This window comes from Grus americana, chromosome 1, assembly GCF_028858705.1.
Source record: "Grus americana isolate bGruAme1 chromosome 1, bGruAme1.mat, whole genome shotgun sequence".
Lineage (NCBI taxonomy): Eukaryota > Metazoa > Chordata > Aves > Gruiformes > Gruidae > Grus > Grus americana.
In genome coordinates, this window is record NC_072852.1 from 134,101,117 (window position 1) to 134,120,817 (window position 19,701).

The window sequence follows — 19,701 nt, forward strand, 5'->3', positions numbered from 1 at the left end:
GTTAGCGTGCGACGGCAGCCAGCTGCTGGGTTTACAATAGCTTTTTTTAAAAATTTATTTAGACTGTGGGAATGTGTCATTTGAAATAATAAAAAATAGTTTTTCTGCTTAACTGGTGTAGCTACAAAAAGGCAGCACCCACGAAAATTGTTCTTTTGCTCTCATTTTCATTCTTCCGTCTGGAAGGTTTTTTACAAGCGAGTCATGTGAACTTAGAAGCCGATGTGGAATAATGCATCTCCAGCTCATTTCCATACACAAGTGCAAAACCGTAACCTACCAGAACTTTTATTTAAATTGTACATTCACATTTCTCCATTGACGTGGGCGGCTTGTACACTGCCGAGTGATAAAGTTACACAGTTCTGCTCTTTCGTGTGCATTGATTTCAGCCAGCAAAGAAACTTAGAAAACTAACAGTAAACAACTTTTCCATATATCTGTAGTCAGGCTGGGAAAAATTATGTGACTTTTCTTTCCCCTCCCGCCCCGGCAACCAAATTCCCCTGACTTTTAGGCTTTTCTCTTTTAAATGACTGCTAACATTACTTAAAATATTTAAGATGGTTTTCTATGGGTCTCTCGCAGTGAAGCTGATGTTAGGTGTGCACTGGGCTGTACCTCCCACTTCTCCGGAAGCTCGTTTGGGTGCTTTGTTAGCGGCTGTTGCGACGTGCTCTGCGACAGCACTGTGGCACAATATAATTTTTCTTAGCCTGTTATTTTTTCCTTAACATTTTAGGCTCATCGCAAGTCAGTTGTGGCGCTTTACAGTTTACAGACTTTTTGGCAAACCTTCTCCGTACGCTGAAATCAATTCAGAAATGACAAAAAAAATGCCGCAACCAATTAGCACGTACAAACATTTATTTTGAAATTTCCATTCCGACCGTTATGAAGAATTACATCATCAAAGCACTTTATGGCAGTGAAAATAGCTCTTACCCCTCTGGCTCATCCATTACTCCATTAAAGCTGCAAAATGTGCAATCTGCTTGAAAAATAGGTTGCTTTTTATTCAGTTTTCCATGAAAAGTCAAAATTCGATAACAAAAACCCAAAAGGAAAAAAACAAAAAACCAACCAACCCAGCTTATAGGGACTCTACATCCGATCCTCTCCCCCTTCCCCCAAAAATAACTTACAAAGATAGTTTAAAGTTTTAAATGAGTTTAAAACCAAGTGCATCTTTTTAATTATTATTTTTTTCTTTTTCTTCTCATAATAATCTTAAAATTCTAAAAACCCATAATTTACTTTCTTGGAAAAAAGGCAGCGAGCCGTTGCTTCTTGATTGGAAGAATATGTATTTCCGGCGAGTTCATTTTCTTTAGCTTTACGCTCCTGTTTTTGACGGGTTTCCTGAGGGCCTCGGCGCTGTCCCGGGACTCGGGCGGGCTCTTCACATCATAGCACTGCAGCACCGAGTCCTGGGGCAGGTCCCTTTTGAAGGAAAAGTTTTTGGTGGAGACCCCTGACAGGCCCTTGATCTTGCCACAGAAGATGGTGGGCACGGCATCCTTGACGGAGACGATGACTTTGGCTGTCTGCGAGGTGCTGACGATCTCGATGTTGTTGCCGGCCTTGGGCTCGCAGCCCGCCCTGCCCGCCGGCTCCACCAGCCACTTCTGCGGCTGCCGCAGCAGCTCAGCCGGCCCACCGCTCGCCCCCCTGCCCTCTGCCTTGCCCGACGCCTCCTGGGGCTTGCAGGGGGCGAAGGGGGCGGCCGGGCCGGGGAGTTTGTCCGGCGCGGGGTGAACGCCGGCCTCGGTGGCGGCGACGGGGCCGGTGCTGGCCGCCTCCCCGTGGGACCCCCCCGGCTTGCGGCAGGAGGCGAGGGACAGGTCCAGGGCCCCGTCCTCGGGTGGTGGCGGCGGCGGCGGCGGCAGGGCGGCCTCACTGGCCCGGGGCGCGGGCGGCCCTTTCATGGAGAGGTCCAGTGCCTCATTCTCGCCGCCCATCTTGATGACGGTGTGGCGGCTCAGCTGGGGAAACTCCCGCGGGTGGAGGAGGTCAAAGGGCTTTGTCTCCTCCTTCTCCAGGGGGGTCTGGGTGCCCTTGCAGGAGTAGGGGGTGAAGAGCGGTGGCTTGGGTGGGTCGGGGGCCGCCTTGGCCTCGGCGCCGTGGGGCACGGGGATGGGGACGGGGATGGGGATGGGGACGGGGACGGGCAGGGGCACGATGACGGGGTAGGGCACCAGCAGCGTGGCAGGGGGCACCAGCGGGGAGAGGGGTGAGCTGAAGGCCTGGGGCGGGAGAGCGGCATAGTCAGGGGGCGGCTGGCAGGGGGCAGAGCCCAGGCCGCCCTGCGAGGGGAACAGGTCCTGAAGGACGGCGGCGAACCCCGGCGTCTGAAAGACGGGGGGCAGGACGGGCTCCTGGGCTTGGCCGGAGGGCTTGGGGTCCAGGAGCTGGGGCTGCCCGACGGGGGCGGCAGTGCCGGGGAAGAGGCCAGCGTGCAGGGGGCTGGCGGGGCAGGCGGCCCCTGGGGGCAGCACCAGGGGCGAGTTCAGGTGCTGAAAGACGTGCTGCTCCAGGAGGACGGGCAGCGGGATGGGGCCCTGGGTGGTCATGACGTAGGGGGTGGCAGCGTTGGTGGCCGGCATCTGTGGGGCAGCACTGCCAGCGACCTGCAGGTGGATGGGCAGGACAACAGGGCTGTCCCCCAGGCAGATGGGCTGCAGCACGGTGGCCGCCACCTTCAGGGCCACCCCGCTCTGCGACTCGGCCGGCGGTGTCAGGATGGAGGGCGCGGGGACGGTCACTAGCGGGGATAGGGCCTTCTTCATCAGGTCGGCCGAGTTGATGTTCCAGGCCTCCGCTGTGATCAGCTGGGCCACCCCGTTCTCTAGCTTGTTGTTGGCCATCGCCGAGGGCGAGTTGGTGACGTCCATGGGCAGGTTTGGGGCGTCCTTGTACAGCTCCTCCATGCTGCAGGGCTTCTCGGGCTCTGCCGGCGCCGCCTCTACATTGCCGTCAGCGGGACCCGCAGCGGCTCCGGGCTGCCAGGAGCATCGGCACCGACATAATTTGGCCTGCAAACCAGAAACATATTTTAGGCACCGCATAAATCTCCTCCTTAAAATAATATTTGCAATTGACTTTAAAGACCCCATCGCCAAAGAAAAGCCATTAAACATTTCCACGCTCCAGGCTAACGGCTCCGTAATACAGTGTAGTATATATACAGAGACGCTGGATATACATACATCCGTGAGTGTTGTACGAAGAGTTTTGAGGAACTTATATTTAGCCGTAAACACAGATAATTTAAAAGGCCTTCAGGGCTGCCTGCAGCCAAACCCCCCCGCCCCAGTCCGCAGCCTGAAACAAGGACTCGGGCCATCCTGTTCACATTTTTAAACAAAGCTTCACATAATGACAGTGCATGGCAGAGCCGAGCGACAGCGTGCTGCTTTAACTCAACAAAAGCCCCCAAAACAAACATTTCTAAAAATATCGTGGCTAAGAAATGTTCCGCCATGGGTGAAGGGTGCTCGCTTCCCCTAAAATACTCTTCCCTTTTTCATCCCGGTGGGATTTACTAAAGGCAAGCAGGCGAGCACTGCACGCTGTGTACAGCACCTCCGAAACTGCTGTGTGCGGGGTGAGAAAGGAGCAAACCCAAACCAAACCCCACCATTTGCCCTGCTGCAGAGATAGACAGACACAGTTATGTGAATCGGGCACCTGAGTCATAAAAGACATGAAGAATAAAAAAAAAAAAAAATCAAAGCAACTTCAAATTTATTTTGACAGTACAACCCTTTATATTAACCAAGCAAATGGCAATTAGAAAAGGGCAGAGATGGTTTCCATTCATGATCGCGGTGAAATTTGCAGCCTACTTCCTAAAAAGATTAACACCCCCTTCCCCTGAAAAAGAAAAAAAAAGCAGCAAACTAATGGCGCTGCGCATGCATTTATTTAGAAGGAAGAATAATTTCCACCCCGCGAGCTGCTGCCTGCAGACTTTGGCTGGGGGCTGGCCGCTCTGCCTGGCACCGCCCGTGCCTCTCCCAAAGTGAGTGCATCCTGCCGTAGTAATAATCACCATGGAAACTTGTCCGGTTCCAACTCCGTTACCATGGGAAAGCACCAGCGCACCCCAAATTTACATTTTTCACCTGCACGCGGCTGAATCCTGCTCCCTACGAGCAAAGTGTGTGCCATCGCTGCCAGCCGGGCCGGTGGGAGCGAGATGCTTCCCCGCATCCTCAGGCAGGCTGGGGTTGGGATGATAGGGAGGGCAGCACCTCTCCGAAATGGGATGGGTGAGGACTCCCAGTGTGGGGATGAGTCTGCGGCTGAGAGCACTTGGAGAGCTCCGCCGGCTCTGGCGCTTACAGAAATGATTTGCTCGCATAGATGTTTATAGGACCGACACCATAACCTGCAAACTAAAAGGAGACAGGGAAAAGGGGAAAAAAAAAAACCCCCAAACAAACCCCATGAACAAAGGGTAAAAAATAGCCAAGGCAGGGAAGCGGAAAATCTCCCAAGTCTCTCCTGAGACTTGTAAATCCTTGGATTTGGCAGTGAGATGCCACGGCGAGCGCAAGACTACAGAAATGCCAGGAGTTAATAGCGGAGGCTGGTTGGGTAAAATGCTAATAATTTATCGGGCGCATTTGAGTTCTTAAAAAGGATTTTTTAAAAGTAAACAGATGAGTCATTTCTTTTCCCCTCCTGCTGCTGGCTTAAGGAGAGTAATAATTCCGGATTTTTCTCATCTCATGAAATGCTCTGCAGAAAACATTCACAAATGCAGGGTTAAGGGGTTTTTTTTGTTTGTTTGTTTCCTTTTCGAGCCTTGGCTGAGACAGATTACAGGCAGGCAGAGATGCCCAAGCACCAAAAAACAGGAGCAAAAATCAAACCCCTTATTCAAAAAGTGACAAGTATCGGCATCCAAAAAATTGGGTCAGTCTTGTTTTTGGAAAAAAAAAAAAAAAGAAGAAGATCAATCATTTCTAAAAATAAAGACAATGAGGAGAATGCTCGGCAGATTCAGGCTGAAAAAAACCAGACGTCGTTGTTTCTGTTAAGGAATTAAAACCCGATTTTCTACTGCTCTTATATAATCTCTCCCTCCCTCTTTTTAAAATGAGCATTTCAAAGCCCTGCGGTCTCTGCAGCGTACACCAGCATCTTTGCTCCTCCAGTTGCTGCAGCACAACCGAGTATTTTGCACATGACACTGGCTCTTCCCGATGTTTCAGTTTGCTTGAGAAGCGTGAGATCGCCGTGTTTTCACAGGGAATTAATGATCTGGCGGGGACAGGAAATGACCCCCTGTTCCCCTGGCAAACCCATTTAACATTGAGAAATAGAAAAATTAAGATGAAAATTATGCTGCGTAAGAGACTTGAGGGATTAGCATGCTGTACGGACCCATGGGGGGAGAGAGAGAGAGAGAGAGACACAGATCACCGCTGAAGATGAAAGTATAAATATAATAAAATCCCCCCATTGCTGCTTTAAAAAGCAGGGCTGGAGGCAAAGGAAATATCTAGATGAGGGGAAGAAGTGCTCATCTATCACCGTCAGACACCTTGAAGAAATGCCTGGGGGGCTGGCTGGGTTGTTTGGGTTTTTTTAAAACATAGTCAAATATTGTTTTCCACACTGAATCCTGTATATTTCTGGGATCTACAAATATATATTGTTGAGCTCGCGGTCCTACGCTGCCTCTGGGAGGGCCCCACCACGTGAGGGGAAGGAGAAGGAGAGAAAGGTGAGGTGCAGCTCTCAACCCAGGTTTACGGGTTTGGGGTGAGGTTTTTCCCCCGCCTCACCTTTCCTAGGTGGACGCGTGCCTTTCTGTACTTCCAGTGCACCTGCTTCTTGAGCACGCGATCGCTACAGAAAATCAAAGAAATTAAAAAAAAATACATATACACACTTAAAAATATTTCACAGGCGTGCCCGCAGTCTGCAGCTTGGCAGTAGCTGGCTGCTGGGTACAGCGGAGTCCCAGCGCACCTGCCTGCTGCACCCTGTAAAGCAATTTTCGGTTTCACCGCGGGGGCCGGTGGGGGGGAATCCCAGGGCTGCTGAACGCGTATTACGCTAAACACCTATTATCAAGGGCAGTAGGCAGACACAGTGAAAAGGATCCAAGTGCCCAAGTCTCAAAAGAGGAAACATTTGAAGATCTGGGATCAAGAGATAGTTTGAAGTTGTCCAAAGAGGTGTTTTATAGTTCCTGGACTCCTTTTTCATACTATGTACACCGAGTACATGGTACAAAACTGTAAGTCAACGTGGAGATGACTTAAACTAAAGTAACTTTTCAATGTTGGTGTTAGCAGCTATACTATATTTCTCCTTTAATATAAATCACCCTGATGTATGTGCTGGGTTTGGGGGTTGTTTTTTTGTTTCTTTAAGATTGCTGCTTCACTGCACATAAATTATTCAGAGTTACCCTGTTTCTAAAACAAGTTTCATGTACCTAATACACACAAATGAAGGTAATATAATTCAGTGAAATTGCCTTAAGTTTCCTCTGTCTACCACACCTCAGTGCTGGAAAATCAATTAATTTCACTTTCCCTACTTATCTATTTAATATTTAATTTGCTGTTTGTTTTAATTGAAAAGAAGCTTGCAACACTGAAAAGAGCCCTATTGTAAATAACCCAGGCTTTCCCACCGGGGTGCTGATAAGACTTAAGTTCACGGCACTCTGCAATGATGTGTGTTAACTGTACAGGAAATGGTGTGTTAGCTATACAGAAATGCCATGAAAGGGGTTGGTGATAACTCCAGCTTATTTTCTTTATCTCCTGCTGATGGCCGTGCAACAGACTTTTCTCAGGGCTTCCTCTGGGATGGAAGCACTGCGCCGCGCACAGCTATCCCCACGCTCCGCTTGCTCGTCCATACCACGGCTTGTACCTTGCTATCGACACAGAACTCAAGTTACACCCGGAAGGGTTTCAGATGCTCCCTTCATGGGATGCCCTGCTTAGTAACTCCTGGAAAAAACTGGCTTCCTTTCAGTATAAACACAGTTTTGAACACAAAATAAAATTAGAAATCTTAACTTAATGGAACAGCTTGAGGACAAAAATATGGACGGATTTGGACTTCGGTGTTTTGCCAAAACTCTCTGCTTGCTGTCACTGATCCTCCTGCCAGAAGCAACACGTTTGATTTCTGCTCTGCAGAAGCCCATTAACAAGGGCTGTGGTGAGAGCATCCCCGACGGGGACACCCCACCGCCCTTTGGGAGAGCAGCAGACCTGCTGAGCCGAGCACCCCCGGCGGCACGCACCCAACCAGATCGCCACACCAGGTCCTGCACGCCCCGGTCCCCGTGGGGCTGGTCCTGCCACCATGTGGCAGCACGCCCCATCACCCTCGACGCACCACGAAACTACGCACCCAACCTGCGCCCTACTGAGACGTGGGTTTCTGAAGGAGCTCAGGGATGGGCAAGCCTGTCCTCAGCAGTCTCGGCAGCTGAAGCCCAACCTTCTGTCTGCATCCTTCTGCAGGAAATACGCAGGTGGGCAACAAGGACACATACTGACATAGACCAACAAACTATACATCTAAACAAACATCTTCCATCCTGCAGTTTTTGTTTTGGATAGTTCCAGCCATACACAGACAAAGGCTCTACTGTATTGTTAGTGGTGTCTTGTTGCTAGAATAGAAAAAATATATTTGAATATGGCGCTATTAATTCTATGATTCTACGAATACACAAATAATGTCCAGGCTGGCTCTCCCATACATAAGAACTACAGATGATTTCAGCAGTGTTTGCCTCCCACATTTCCCACTGATTCACGTATTCAGGCATATGGGATTGACAATTCTGGCCATCCCGCATACCCTTTCAGTAGTGTAACCCTCAAGCACCAAAGGGCAGAGGAGTAACCGACTCACAGCTAATGGTGCACTAGCCTTCTCCCCTGTGTTTCACCATTCGTGGTGCTGCGTTTGATACCCATCACACACCTCAGCTGGGTGCACCAGGAGGGCTGGTGGGACCTGTCCCCTCTCTGCTTGCAGGAGGGCTGACGGTGACCACCTCCGAGGTATGGGGCAGTCGGAGCAGAGGAGACCCACAGGACATCTGTTCAGGCAACCAGCCCTTCACTCTCCTGCCGGCTCACAGACAGATTCCAAACGCAGTCCCATCACCTCCTGAAAGGGGGCTTGATGTCCCCTTGGTGATCACCAAAGGGGAACTGCTGGGGATGCACGTCTCTGTCCCCTCCGAGGGCACTGAGGAAACATCCCAGTTTAGCCCTGCCCTCTCCCCGCTCAGTCTCTTGACTCAAATACCCAGCAAATCCCTGTTAAGATTTAGGAGGCACCATTCAAAAGTGACTGAGGGCAAGGCGAGAAAGACATTGGAAAGACGGGCAGGATTCACTCTGGTACCAGCCAGAGAGAGGAGGGAGGGCTACCCCGGAGTACCCCCGTCGGTATGAAAGCTACACCCGCAGCCTTTGCTCCCCATCCCTCTGTACAACATCCCCTGCTCACCACGCACCTACCCGCTGCCCCGTGCCACTTCTCACTCTACGGGAGCTAAGTCGTAAGCTGGACGCGGCTGAGGAGCAGTTAAAATAAGAACATCTTGTCAGACAACTTCAGAAGACGCCGGAGGAATAATAAGGCTCCGACGCAGCTCGTGCAACAGGTACTCTTATTTTCTACCGCTGCATTATGGATCCTTCCGGGAGGCGAAGCTATTTGTGTCAAGGCTCCCATCCAGGCTGCTAAGCCCTGGGGGGAACGAGAGGGAAAGGAAATCATTACGGCAGCGCAAAATGGCACGTTATAGATGGGACATTGACAATATGTATACACTGCTTCAGCACACACAGCACGATCGTTCTCAAATGCAGCGGCTTGACTGGCTGATCAGACTTTGGTCTTTTAAATAGTTCATCTGAGAAATACCACCGCGGTCTGCCTACTGCACAGGCTAATCGCCTGCAAAGAGCCACGTTAGGGTCATATATTTGCTAACTATATTGCTGTTGTCAACGGCCTGTAGTTAGCAATCCATTCTGGGGAGGAGAGAACTCACTTTCTTCTCATTTAAAAACAAATCAGGCCAATTGAAAAAAAAATTCTGTCACAGACCTGAAACCAGTGTCTTTAGTCCCAAGGGCAATATATACAAGACAGACAATAAATGCTGTGGAAGGAATAGAGCATTTGCCTGACAAATTTCAACGCGTAGTGAATTTTTATACCCAATTTGAAAGCTTCGCAAAACAACCCCTACATTTGCAGCAGAAACTGTGGCATACCCCACGCGTAAGGGAGACAGCACACGCCGCTGTACTGCCAGATGCCTTTTCCCTTCCTCTGCTCCACTCACAAACTATTCTGCTAACTGGATATACCACTTAACTGAAGGTCTCCTACTTTCAAAAGGACCGCTGCTCGTGCAGTATATAGTATTACATATAAGCAGGCACTATAAAAACAGGACTACTTTGAAATTATTTGAGATTGATCTTGCTATTCCCAAATGCTCATGTTTCTCATCTCCACAGCACATCCCAATTCCTGGGGTCTCTAACAGTCACACTTGGAGGAATCTTGCAGCAAGTTTCCAAAAATAAAACCTTTCAAACAGTGGTTTATTTTTTTTTTTCCCTTGGCACAGTACAGAAACGCCTAAACGGTGGCAGCTTGCTTAGCCGGCAGTAAGCTGAACGCGCACTCTGAGGCAGAGACAGTGCATGGAAATGTGATGTATTAAACCTGACATGTGAAGGACAAATATAAATTTGCCGTCCATAATTACTGCTGAGTCACGTGCCACCCAGTTTGGTGCCACCCCTTCGACCCAGCAGGCTCTTCTGACTTGTTGCAGCTTTTGTGCTCCAAATTTCTGTTCAAACAGGGAAAACAAAGTACTGCTTTTGTGACTGCAGAAGCAGCTGTTTAAATCAGCTTTCCCTCAATGCTGCCGGCAGCGTGCAGGTGTCTCCTCCTGGAGCATGATGCAATCCCTTGGGATGGGGATGTTGGCAGCTGCAAAGGTGTGTTGGGATGGGCGTGTTGCAGACTCATTAATCGCACCCCTGCCCTGAGTGCCTGTGGTGGAGAGGTGCTGCCCGCGTGGCCCTGGGGAAGCATCCTCTCACTGGCAGCTCTCCAACAGCAAAACTCAAGGGATGCTCACTTCTGGGAAAGTCCTGCTGCACTACCATCCCCGTCTATCAGCCCCACCATGCACCTCTGGTGGCTCTGAATCACTGAATCACAGACAGGTTGAAGTTAGAAGAGATCTCTGGAGGTCATCTGGTCCAAGCCCACTGCTCAAGCAGGGCCACCTAGAGCAGGTTGTCCAGGACCATGGCCAGATGGCTTTTGAAGATCTGCACAAACTCTGGGCAGATTGTGCCAGTGCTCAGTCACTCTCAGAGTGGAAGAGCATTTCTTGATGTTCAGAGGGAACGTCCTGTGTCTCAGTTTGTGCCCATTGCCTGTGGTCCTGGCACCGGGCACCACTGAAAAGAGTTTGGCTCCATCCTCCAGGTACTTATATACATCAATGAGATTGCCCCTCTTCTCCAGGCTGAACAGTCCCAGCTCTCTCAGCCTTTCCTCATAGAAGAGATGCTCCAATCCCTTCATTATCTTTGTGGCCCTTCATTGGACTCTCTTCAGTATGTCCATGTCTCTCTTGTACTGGGGAGCCCAGAGATGGACCCAGCACTCCAGGTGTGGCCTCACCAGTGCCAAGGAGAAGGGAAGGATCACCTCCCTCCACCTGTGGCAACATTCCTCCTCATGCAGCCCAGGGCACCATTAGCCACCTTTGCAGCGAAGGCATGTTGCTGGCTCATGGTCAACTTGGTGTCCACCAGGAGATCCCAGGTCCTTTCCTGCCAAGCTGCTTTCCAGCTAAGTGGTCCACAGCACGTACTGGTGCCTGGGGTTGTTCCTCTGCAGGACTTTGCACTTCCCCTTGTTGAACTTCAGGAAGTTTCTGTCCACCCATTTCTCCAGCCTGTGGAGGTTCCTCTGGATGGCAGCATGACCCTCTGGTGTATCAGCCACTCCTGCTGGCCTGACATCATCTGCAAGCTTGCTGATGGTATGTTCTGCACCTTCATCCAGATCATTAATGAAGATGTTAAACAGGATCAGACCCAGTAGTGACCCCTGCGGTACACCATTAGTCACTGGCTTCCAACTAGACTTTGTGCCACTGATCACCATCTTCTGGGACTGGCTGTTCAGCCAGTTTCCAATCCACCTCGCCATCTGCTCATCCAGCCCGTACATCAACAGCTTGTCTGTGAGGATCTTATGGAAGACAGTGTTAAAAGCCTTCCTCAAGTCCAGGTAGACAATATCCACTGCTCTCCTCATCTACCAGGCTTGCTCCTCATACAGTAGGTCAGCTTACCACAGGGAAGGTAAACCAGCAGCAGAGTGAGAGTCTAAGAAGGTCTAAATTAAAATGGTAAGTCCAGGGAAAAACTGGACTTAGTCTAGGGTTCTCTCTTGCATCGGAACTCCTGAGATTTACTGTATCTTGACCTCCTCACACACGCGGTGCACCCACATGTTTACTTTTGGAGTGAGATCGTAGGAAGAATGCAGACTCACGCTAGCAATAAAAGACATCTTAGGCTTGAAAAGTAAAGTGCATGATTTTCCTATGGGAAAAAATATTTTAAACAATTTTTCTTGTCATTAAATATCCCATTTAACTGATTATTTAGTATCATTTTCAATCAAAACATTATATTCGCCAGCAAAGCAAAGAAAAATGAGCTGTTTTGAGAACAGAGCTAAACAAAACAAACAAGAGAGCCTTTACTTTACAGTAAATTTTAAAACCCATGCATTTTGTTTTCCCAGCAAGTGATACACCAATGATAACAAGAGGAAAAGGATACCAATTAAACATAATTGCCAGCTTCCCCCAAAAGCCCGAAACAAAAAGCACTCAGTGTCAGCCTGATAAAATATTTGCTCCTTTCCCAGTCAAGTGCTTTATTAAACAGTTCTTAAAGCATCTCAGTTCTTACAAAGGATTTCCAAGTTTGATGTCAGTGAAACGACTTCAAAGCCTCATTAGTTCCCCAGCAGAGGTTTGTTCTCTGCTCAGAGACACTCGGCTCGCTATTTTGTCCTGACCCTCTCCACCGATCCCAGGCTCGGATATTTTTAGTACATTCATTTGATCTTTTCTGATATCCAGATGAGAACTGGTATTGGTGTGGCAAAGGCCGCCATCCGTTGCCCGTCTCTTCTTGCTTAAGTGAATCTGTCTCACTCCTGGCTACAAAGGATGGGGTCTCCTCATGGACCAGTTATCAAGTCTCTGCCAACAGGTTAGCGAAGTAAAGTTCAAATCTGTTTTTAAGCTGCTATGGCACTTTTGCAGGTGAAACATCTGACTTTGCCCAATTACACCAACACGGTTTTGACCACTTTGGTTGTCTCCCAACTAGCCACACAAGCGAAGTGTGCCGAAGTACTCCTCAAGGGGTAAACTAGCTTCACCAGCTGAAAACCCATGAACAAAGTGAGGTGCCACCAGCACTACACATGCCGTGAAAGCCTCAGCCCCTCAGCCGTGCTGCACTTTCCCATCTGCTCCTTACGGCATGCCAGCTCCAGATAAAAACTGCTTTTTCTTGGTGCAGACAAGGCCAGAATAGGGCTAACCACAGCACTGTAGAGGGGACTCCCCTTAAGCGTGTCTTGCTTCTAGACCTTCTTGAGACAGAAAGGAAGAAGAAGCAGAAATCAATCTGAATGTCTTTTAAAGCCATGGAGGTCAGAACAGCAAATCCCGACACTGCTGTAACTCATCAACTGAAAGCCAAACTTTCACATAACCTCTCAACATCCTAATACACAGTATGGCTTAATTAAATAAATAATCGGAAGAAAAGCAAAACCAAGTAAAAAAATGAACCTTCTATCTTGCAGATCCTTTTTGGTGAGGTACACATGCTCCTATCTAAGACCATAGGTAAGGGCATGTAGGTGATCAACTACACAGACTTGTACCACCCAGTTTGCCACAGTGGGCCAAAAGGGCAAACCTCATCTCTCGCCTGTAACTCTGATGGCTCTCAGTGGCACCAATATTGTCCCAAATGACAAGATTTAGGGATGGGCAAAGACCTGGAGACCTAAAATGGAGTCATCAGCTTCTCTTCTCTTGTGGGACTCACGTGAAAGCACGAGCAGATATGAAGGCGCAGGAGTATTGGGGTGCTGCTTGAGGAGCAAAAGGGTAGAGGAGTCTTCCCAGTGCAGAATGAGGATATTTAATACTTCATCCTTCCCCACCGGCATGAGTAACCAAATGCTCCTTCAGCTTGTCACTTCAAGATCAAGTTTTATATTCATAGCTTCAGATTTATTAGACTGACTCTCCCTCTCCTCCACCCCATCACTTTGATAAACCAAGCCCAACATTTCATCAGCTACATGACAGTGCTAATCCTCAGATTTCAAACCTGCCCTATTCTTGCACCACCCTATCTAAAAATGTGTGGATGGAAAAACTTTCAAGCAAAAATAGCCCCTTATTTTCATCCCTGCAAAATTTGTAAGCAGCTGCAAGGATTTTAAGAGACAGAAGAATGTCTCTTAATCACTCCTGTGATGTGAGGAAAACTGCGGCATTTTTTTCTTTGAATTTCACACCCTTTTACACACTTGCTTTCACCCCAGTGTCTGTGCCATTTCCTGACCTGACTTTGAAAGGCAGAGAAATCACCTCTTCTCTCCATCATCCCATGATGCACAAGATGTCAGCCTTCTGACTGAATTCAAGATAACACCAGTGTGAGATGCAGCATTACAGTGCTGATGAATATAACAAAAAGACCTCACAACTTTTCAACGTGTTTTCACCCGCAAAGACCAATTTAGCACTCCTAGAAGCCTCTGTGCTGAACTATAAAATATAGATGCCTCTGACCACAAATAATACGTAAATAACAAGAAAATACTAAAAAGATCTGTCTTGCTGCGTCTCAGCGCCACTGAGGTTACTGCTATTAACGGTCCAGGTTACCTGTAACACCTACAAATGCCCTGCATGCACATGCATCCATGCAAATACTTCTTCTTTTCCCTCATCCATTTGATCTCGAGGAGTCACATCTTCTGGGCAGAGATCGTTTTTAGCACAAATTATCATTCTCTACAACTACCTCAAAGGAGGTTGCAGTGAGGTGGATGTTGGTCTCTTCTCCCAAGTAACTAGCGAAAGGACAAGAGGAAATGGTCTCAAGTTGCATCAGGGGAGGTTTAGATTGGATATTAGGAAAAATTTCTTCACCAAAAGAGTGGTCAGGCACTGGAACAGGCTGCCCAGAGAGGCGGTGAAGTCACCATCCCTGGAGGTGTTCAAAAAATGTATAGACGTGGCACTTCGGGACATGATTTAGTAGGCATGGTGGTGTTGGGTTGATGGTTGGACTTGATGATCTTCGAGGTCTTTTCCAACCTTAAAGAGTCTATGATTCTATGATTCTATAACACACAGACCTCAGCTTGGATTCCAGTCACCACTGCAATTCAGATTATCCATCACCCATGGGGATGGGTGGGCACAAACACACACACAAACACAGACAGACAGACAGACACACACACACACACTCACTGAGGTGGCACGGGGCTGCCTTCCCTCTCAGTGTAGCTGCTGGCCACTACTTGCGGTTGTGTTGCTCCAACATGCCTTTTCCTCCCATTTCATAATGGTCCACCATGTTTCTCTGCTGCCAGAGCACTTACAGTCTGCCTAAGTGTGAATGCTAATGTCCAAATTTTACTAAGTTGATGCTATATAAACAGAGACTTTCCAGCCAGTTCAAAGGAGTCTTCTCCAACTGGGTATTCCAGCTCCAACTAACACACTGCTTGTACTGCATGGAGGAGAGACTACTCCAAACTGTGCCCAGACTACACAAAAAAGTAATAATGCTCTTTGTCATCAGGGATCCAGACTCCGACCACTCAGAAAAAAAGGGCTGTATTTCAGGAAACGCAGGCAGGGCAACCAGCGCTGTAAAAATAGCACTGCTATTGCAGGTAAAAGTAAATATTATTTTCCCAATACTATGAACCAGTCAACATGAAGATATTTCACAGACACATATTGCGAGAGGAAACAAGGTTGGTCCGGCCCATACTTTTCCATCAAACCGTTGGAGAGCACATACATCATGATGAATGCAGTATACCAAATTTTGTCATTATCACCTCCCCTACCTTAATGATGGCTGCATGGTTCCAGAAGAGGAGTGCACTGCCATAGGATATAGAGCCCCTGACATATTTACTGCAGCATTTTTCACCAGCAATTTCCGCTGCGATGTGTGCTATTACGTGTTCAGAAAAACTTAGGGAAACTGCAGGATGCAGAACGACAATTACATCTTTCCCAGATGAGACTACTACATTAATGGATCGGCGTCATCCATCACCATAGATTGTAAGTCCTCTGGGGAATGTCACCAAGCCACTCCAATAAATCCGACCAGGAGATTTCATATTTGGATGTTCAGCTCAGCCCTAGGAAGCAGTTTAGCAACATGTTCCGCAGCGTGAATACGGCTCAGCTCTCCCGGTGAGGTGACGTTGCTGTACGGCCGTGAAGCTCTGGATGCAGGAGGTCCTGCACGCCGGTGTGGAAGGGCACATAGGGCTGCAGCCGGGCATTAATTCCTCCCATGGTCAGTTCTTCAAAAAAACTGAATTTTGGTATGCAGATTGTAGACTGTGAAGGAAGAAAGCTGACTGCACAGCTTCATTCCTTTACCAACAAGAGCAAAGAAAAGGAAATAAAAAATAAAGAAAGAACAACAGAACTAACAGACAAAAAAAACCCCCACAAAACTGCCAGCAGGCTGGTGCAGCTCTGAAGTAAATTTTTTTGCTGTCAATCTTCTTGATTCTTCAGGCTACCTCAGCAGGTGGAGCAGACTGTCTGCCGTGAAAATGTAAGGTGATGCTCTATTAGGGAAGAACATGCTTCTCACAGGCTCTTCCTTTGGGAAAGCCAAACAAATAACCCACAAATAAAACCTCCATGGCTCTACCATGTCCTGGCTTATCCTTGTAATAACAGGAGAACAGGACCTGAGGCTGTCTCCCCTCGTCTCCCGTGCTAATGCAAATACAGGAGCAGTGTAAGAGCAGGCTGAGGGGAAGGTCAGCCCCATCGAAGCCCTTTTGGGAGGCAGCTCCAAGTGAGGGGGGGGGTCCGAGGGCATTTTTGTCTCTCCCACTTTGTGTATATTCTGTTTCAGGCAACGATATATTTTCCTGACACGCTTCTCGGGGGGGTGGGGATCTGCCATGGCATTGCTGCTCCCAGGCTTAACCGTTTCAAGTCCTCTCTTCTCTTAGGCACCAGCTTTCACCACCCACCCCTGCCCCAATGCCACGGGCGATGCACGAGGTTCTTCCTTCTCACCCCCAGGTACCCAATGCAAGGGCTCTGTTCCCACCAATGCCTGTTCCCACCAGGATAGGGCCACCACCAGGCATGCTCTCCAAAATGAGGACAGGCTCAGGGTGCCACCCATGCCTGTCCAACCCACCCCATGCTCATGCTCCTTAAACTCCTCACCACTGGGGTAGCCAACCCCCTCCCGCTGGCTCCATATGGGTGCACTGGGTTTGGCCAGAGGAGCAGGGATGGAGACTGACAGCTTGAACTACTGCAGCCCCTGTAGCAGCAAGTACCTGACTGTAACCAGAAGGGAGCACAACAGAGCTTGGGAGGCTAGCAAAACAAGGAGGAAGTAGTTTTAACTACGTAAGAACTTCAGGGAATAATAACTGCCTATAGCCTGTATAAGTCGTGAGAAACAGCACATGCTTGTCTTGCCTTAGGCAAATCCATATGTTGGTAGACAAACTCAGCTACAAAAATGATACCCTTTCTTGCAGATAGAAACAGCAAGAGCACCCAAGAAGTACAACATATTCAGTATTTTCTTGGCAGGGTGTAAGAGAAAACAACCATGCTCATTTAAGAGCTTGCGGTTGGCAAAGAGGGAGGGTGGATGCCCCCAGCCCTTGCCTCCTGCAAAAGCTCTCCACCACCCACCCTTCTGGTGGGGCCATCAACATCAGGGCTTCATGCTTGCCCCCTGCTCAGGGGGCTAAGCCGCTGCTGGCTGGAGGGGCTGCTGTACCTTTTGGCTCCTCCTGTGTGCAAGGTGGGTGTCTGCCCCACACCACCCCAAAAAACCCCACAGCGCCAGCTGGGCTGTCCTGGCCAGGCACCCCATGTGCAGGGACGGGTAGTCCGCAAGGTGCCGAAGCAGGATGTGCCGGGCCGCTGGGCTACTGGGGGCCACTGCTGGTCAGTCTTTGCCTGGGATGGCTGGTGGCTGAGGGAAATCCGTGGAGCCTGTAATGCAAGAGGCACAGCAGGAACAAGCCGCACTGCAACAGGGGTTGCAAAACAAGCCCAGAAGAGCTAAGCTGGCAACCAAGAAAACCTCTGGTTTTACCACACGTTGGTGGACACACTCATGTGCCAAACTGTTGGCTGAGCAGGGTAAACATCTGAACAGCACAAATCAAACCAGAGGAGACAGCTGTCCCCTGGGGAGCACAAACCCTTTGCAATCCCAACTGAATCTTCCCCAAAAAAGGTGTTGTGACCCGCAGTTTGAGAAACTGAGTAGACAGCTGCTGGCCACAGCTGCACTAGGAAGGGCAGCCACCAGGGCAGCCGTGAGTGACCACAAACCAGGAGCTGAGCTCTCTGCCAAGATGTGCTTCACACCAAGAGAGTGCTGGAACCACCCAAAACTCAACATCCACAATTTTTGCAATGAGGAGGATGGGCCAGGTTGCAACGACCAACCTGTGTTTCCTTGGCTGCCTCACAGAACTATACGGCCACCTCCACATGGTGCATTTCCCAGAAGACACTTCATGCAGGTTAACTCCAGTAATCTCAAGGGATGGCTCTGTTTGGGCAAAAGCCCTTGGCTGGACCCCACTGGCAAAGTCAGTGCTGGTGCCCTTGGCTTCATAGGGCATGAGGCTGCGGGAAGTGGGGCCCTGGTGCGCACCCATCTTGCTAGCCCCCAGGTGTCCTCCATGTCCACTGGATATACTTCTGCAGCACACCACAAAAGCATGAAAAAATCAATAGACTCCATTGACTTTTTGTCTGAAATTAGCAATTTTATAGCTTAATGCTAACCAGGGTAAGTAGGAGAGCGCACTGCTACCAAAAATTAAAGGCGGGGTGTGGATCACCAAAGATCCCAAAGTCACCCAGTATGATGAACATCTGGTAAACCCTGCCCTGTCCTTACAGTGATTAGGGACAATTTGGCCCCCGCTCTTGGACGAAGCTTTCGCCAGGACCCAGCTTCCAGTGTGGGCTGGCAGAGGCCGAGGGGCGGGGAGGGGAGCAGCCCGGGGCCCACCACCCCCATGGCAGGTGGCACCAAAGCCACCGGCCCAGCAGCAGCAGCAGCGGGCCCAGTGCTGCGGGGCGCCGGCAACAGGGTGCTGGAGGCCGGCTGTTTGGGTTTAGCTGTCTAAACAGGCACTGAGGGATTAGGTCCCTTTGCGTCCTCAGCGCTAATTAAGGGTTGTTTATTATCCGATTGTTCCCAACAGCCTATATGTCTTCTTCGTGTAAACACAGCCGATGCTGATGTCCAAAAAAAATCCGCAAAACCAAAAGGAGTGGAAAGGTCTGCGTTTGAGCGAGGTATGGGGTGTGAGGGATGCCCCGCAGTCCACCCCTCCCTAGCCGGTGGCCACAGGCACGGGCGCTCCTGGCTGCTCGGTGCCAGGCCAAACCATGACTCCGGCTGTTTCTTCCGTGCTGGTCGTGACTTGGGCAGTAGTCACCAGGATGAGAAGTTTTGGCCAAAGCATTCGCTCTCAGAGCAGCAATAGTTAGGTGTAATCAGAGGTTAACGAGGCAGCCGGAGTGAGCACCTTCCGATGGCAGAGTCAAGTCGTTACCTGAGCATCCCGGGCACTGCTTGTACACACAAAGACACACAAAATGTGCACCTGGAGTAATGGGCAGCATCCCCTTAACCACAATTTTTGAGGCCCTAGAAAGGCTTTACCTAGATACAGTTAAACAAGGCTCTTTGGTCTTCATCCTTGATACAGCCAGTGGAGATGGACGGGTGTCTGCTCCAGGCCTTGGCTTTAGGTGGGCCGTGGGCACCAAGTGGGTTTACACCCACAGCCTTTACATTAAAAAGTTGCAAACTCAGGCACTGAGGTGAACAGAAATGCAACCTTCTCCTGGTTGCCTATATGCTCCTGACTGCGTGGCTGTGTTACCATGTGTTCTTAAATGCACCATTATCCCCTGTTCTTCAAAAGGCCTTGTTATGCTGCAAAAGGACATATGCAAAAGTAATTTTTTTCATAGGTTTCTCTGTAACTTTCAAGCATCTAACTCTGAAATAAGTAACACTTTTTTGACACAAATTTGTACATGTAATCTACAAAAATTAAATTGGTCTATGAATCTGCTTTTAATGATGCAATGCTATGTGCTACCCTTGTAAATGTATAGAATTATTTTAGTCTTTCTCTTGCTGCGTCTTACAAAGGCAACATACTGTAGTTTCAGTAGTTGCATTTTTAAACGTGTTTATCTGGGTCACTGCTACTTACAGCATAAGAAGATTTAGTGAAGCCAGTTTAACATCAGTCTACTGCAAAGGA

General features: G+C 49.1%; 1 protein-coding gene across 2 annotated transcripts in view; it reads right to left on the reverse strand.

Moving 5' to 3' along the window:
* Positions 1–849: 849 nt before the first annotated feature.
* The window catches only part of RAI2 (retinoic acid induced 2), a 46,020-nt gene continuing 27,168 nt past the window's right edge, over positions 850–19,701 (reverse strand). For both annotated transcript variants that reach the window (XM_054805373.1, XM_054805364.1), the window contains exon 2: positions 850–3,035. In XM_054805373.1, the coding sequence (XP_054661348.1) occupies positions 1,254–2,930 (1,677 nt within the window). In that variant the 5' untranslated portion in view covers positions 2,931–3,035 and the 3' untranslated portion in view covers positions 850–1,253. The remainder of the gene's footprint in view (positions 3,036–19,701) is intronic.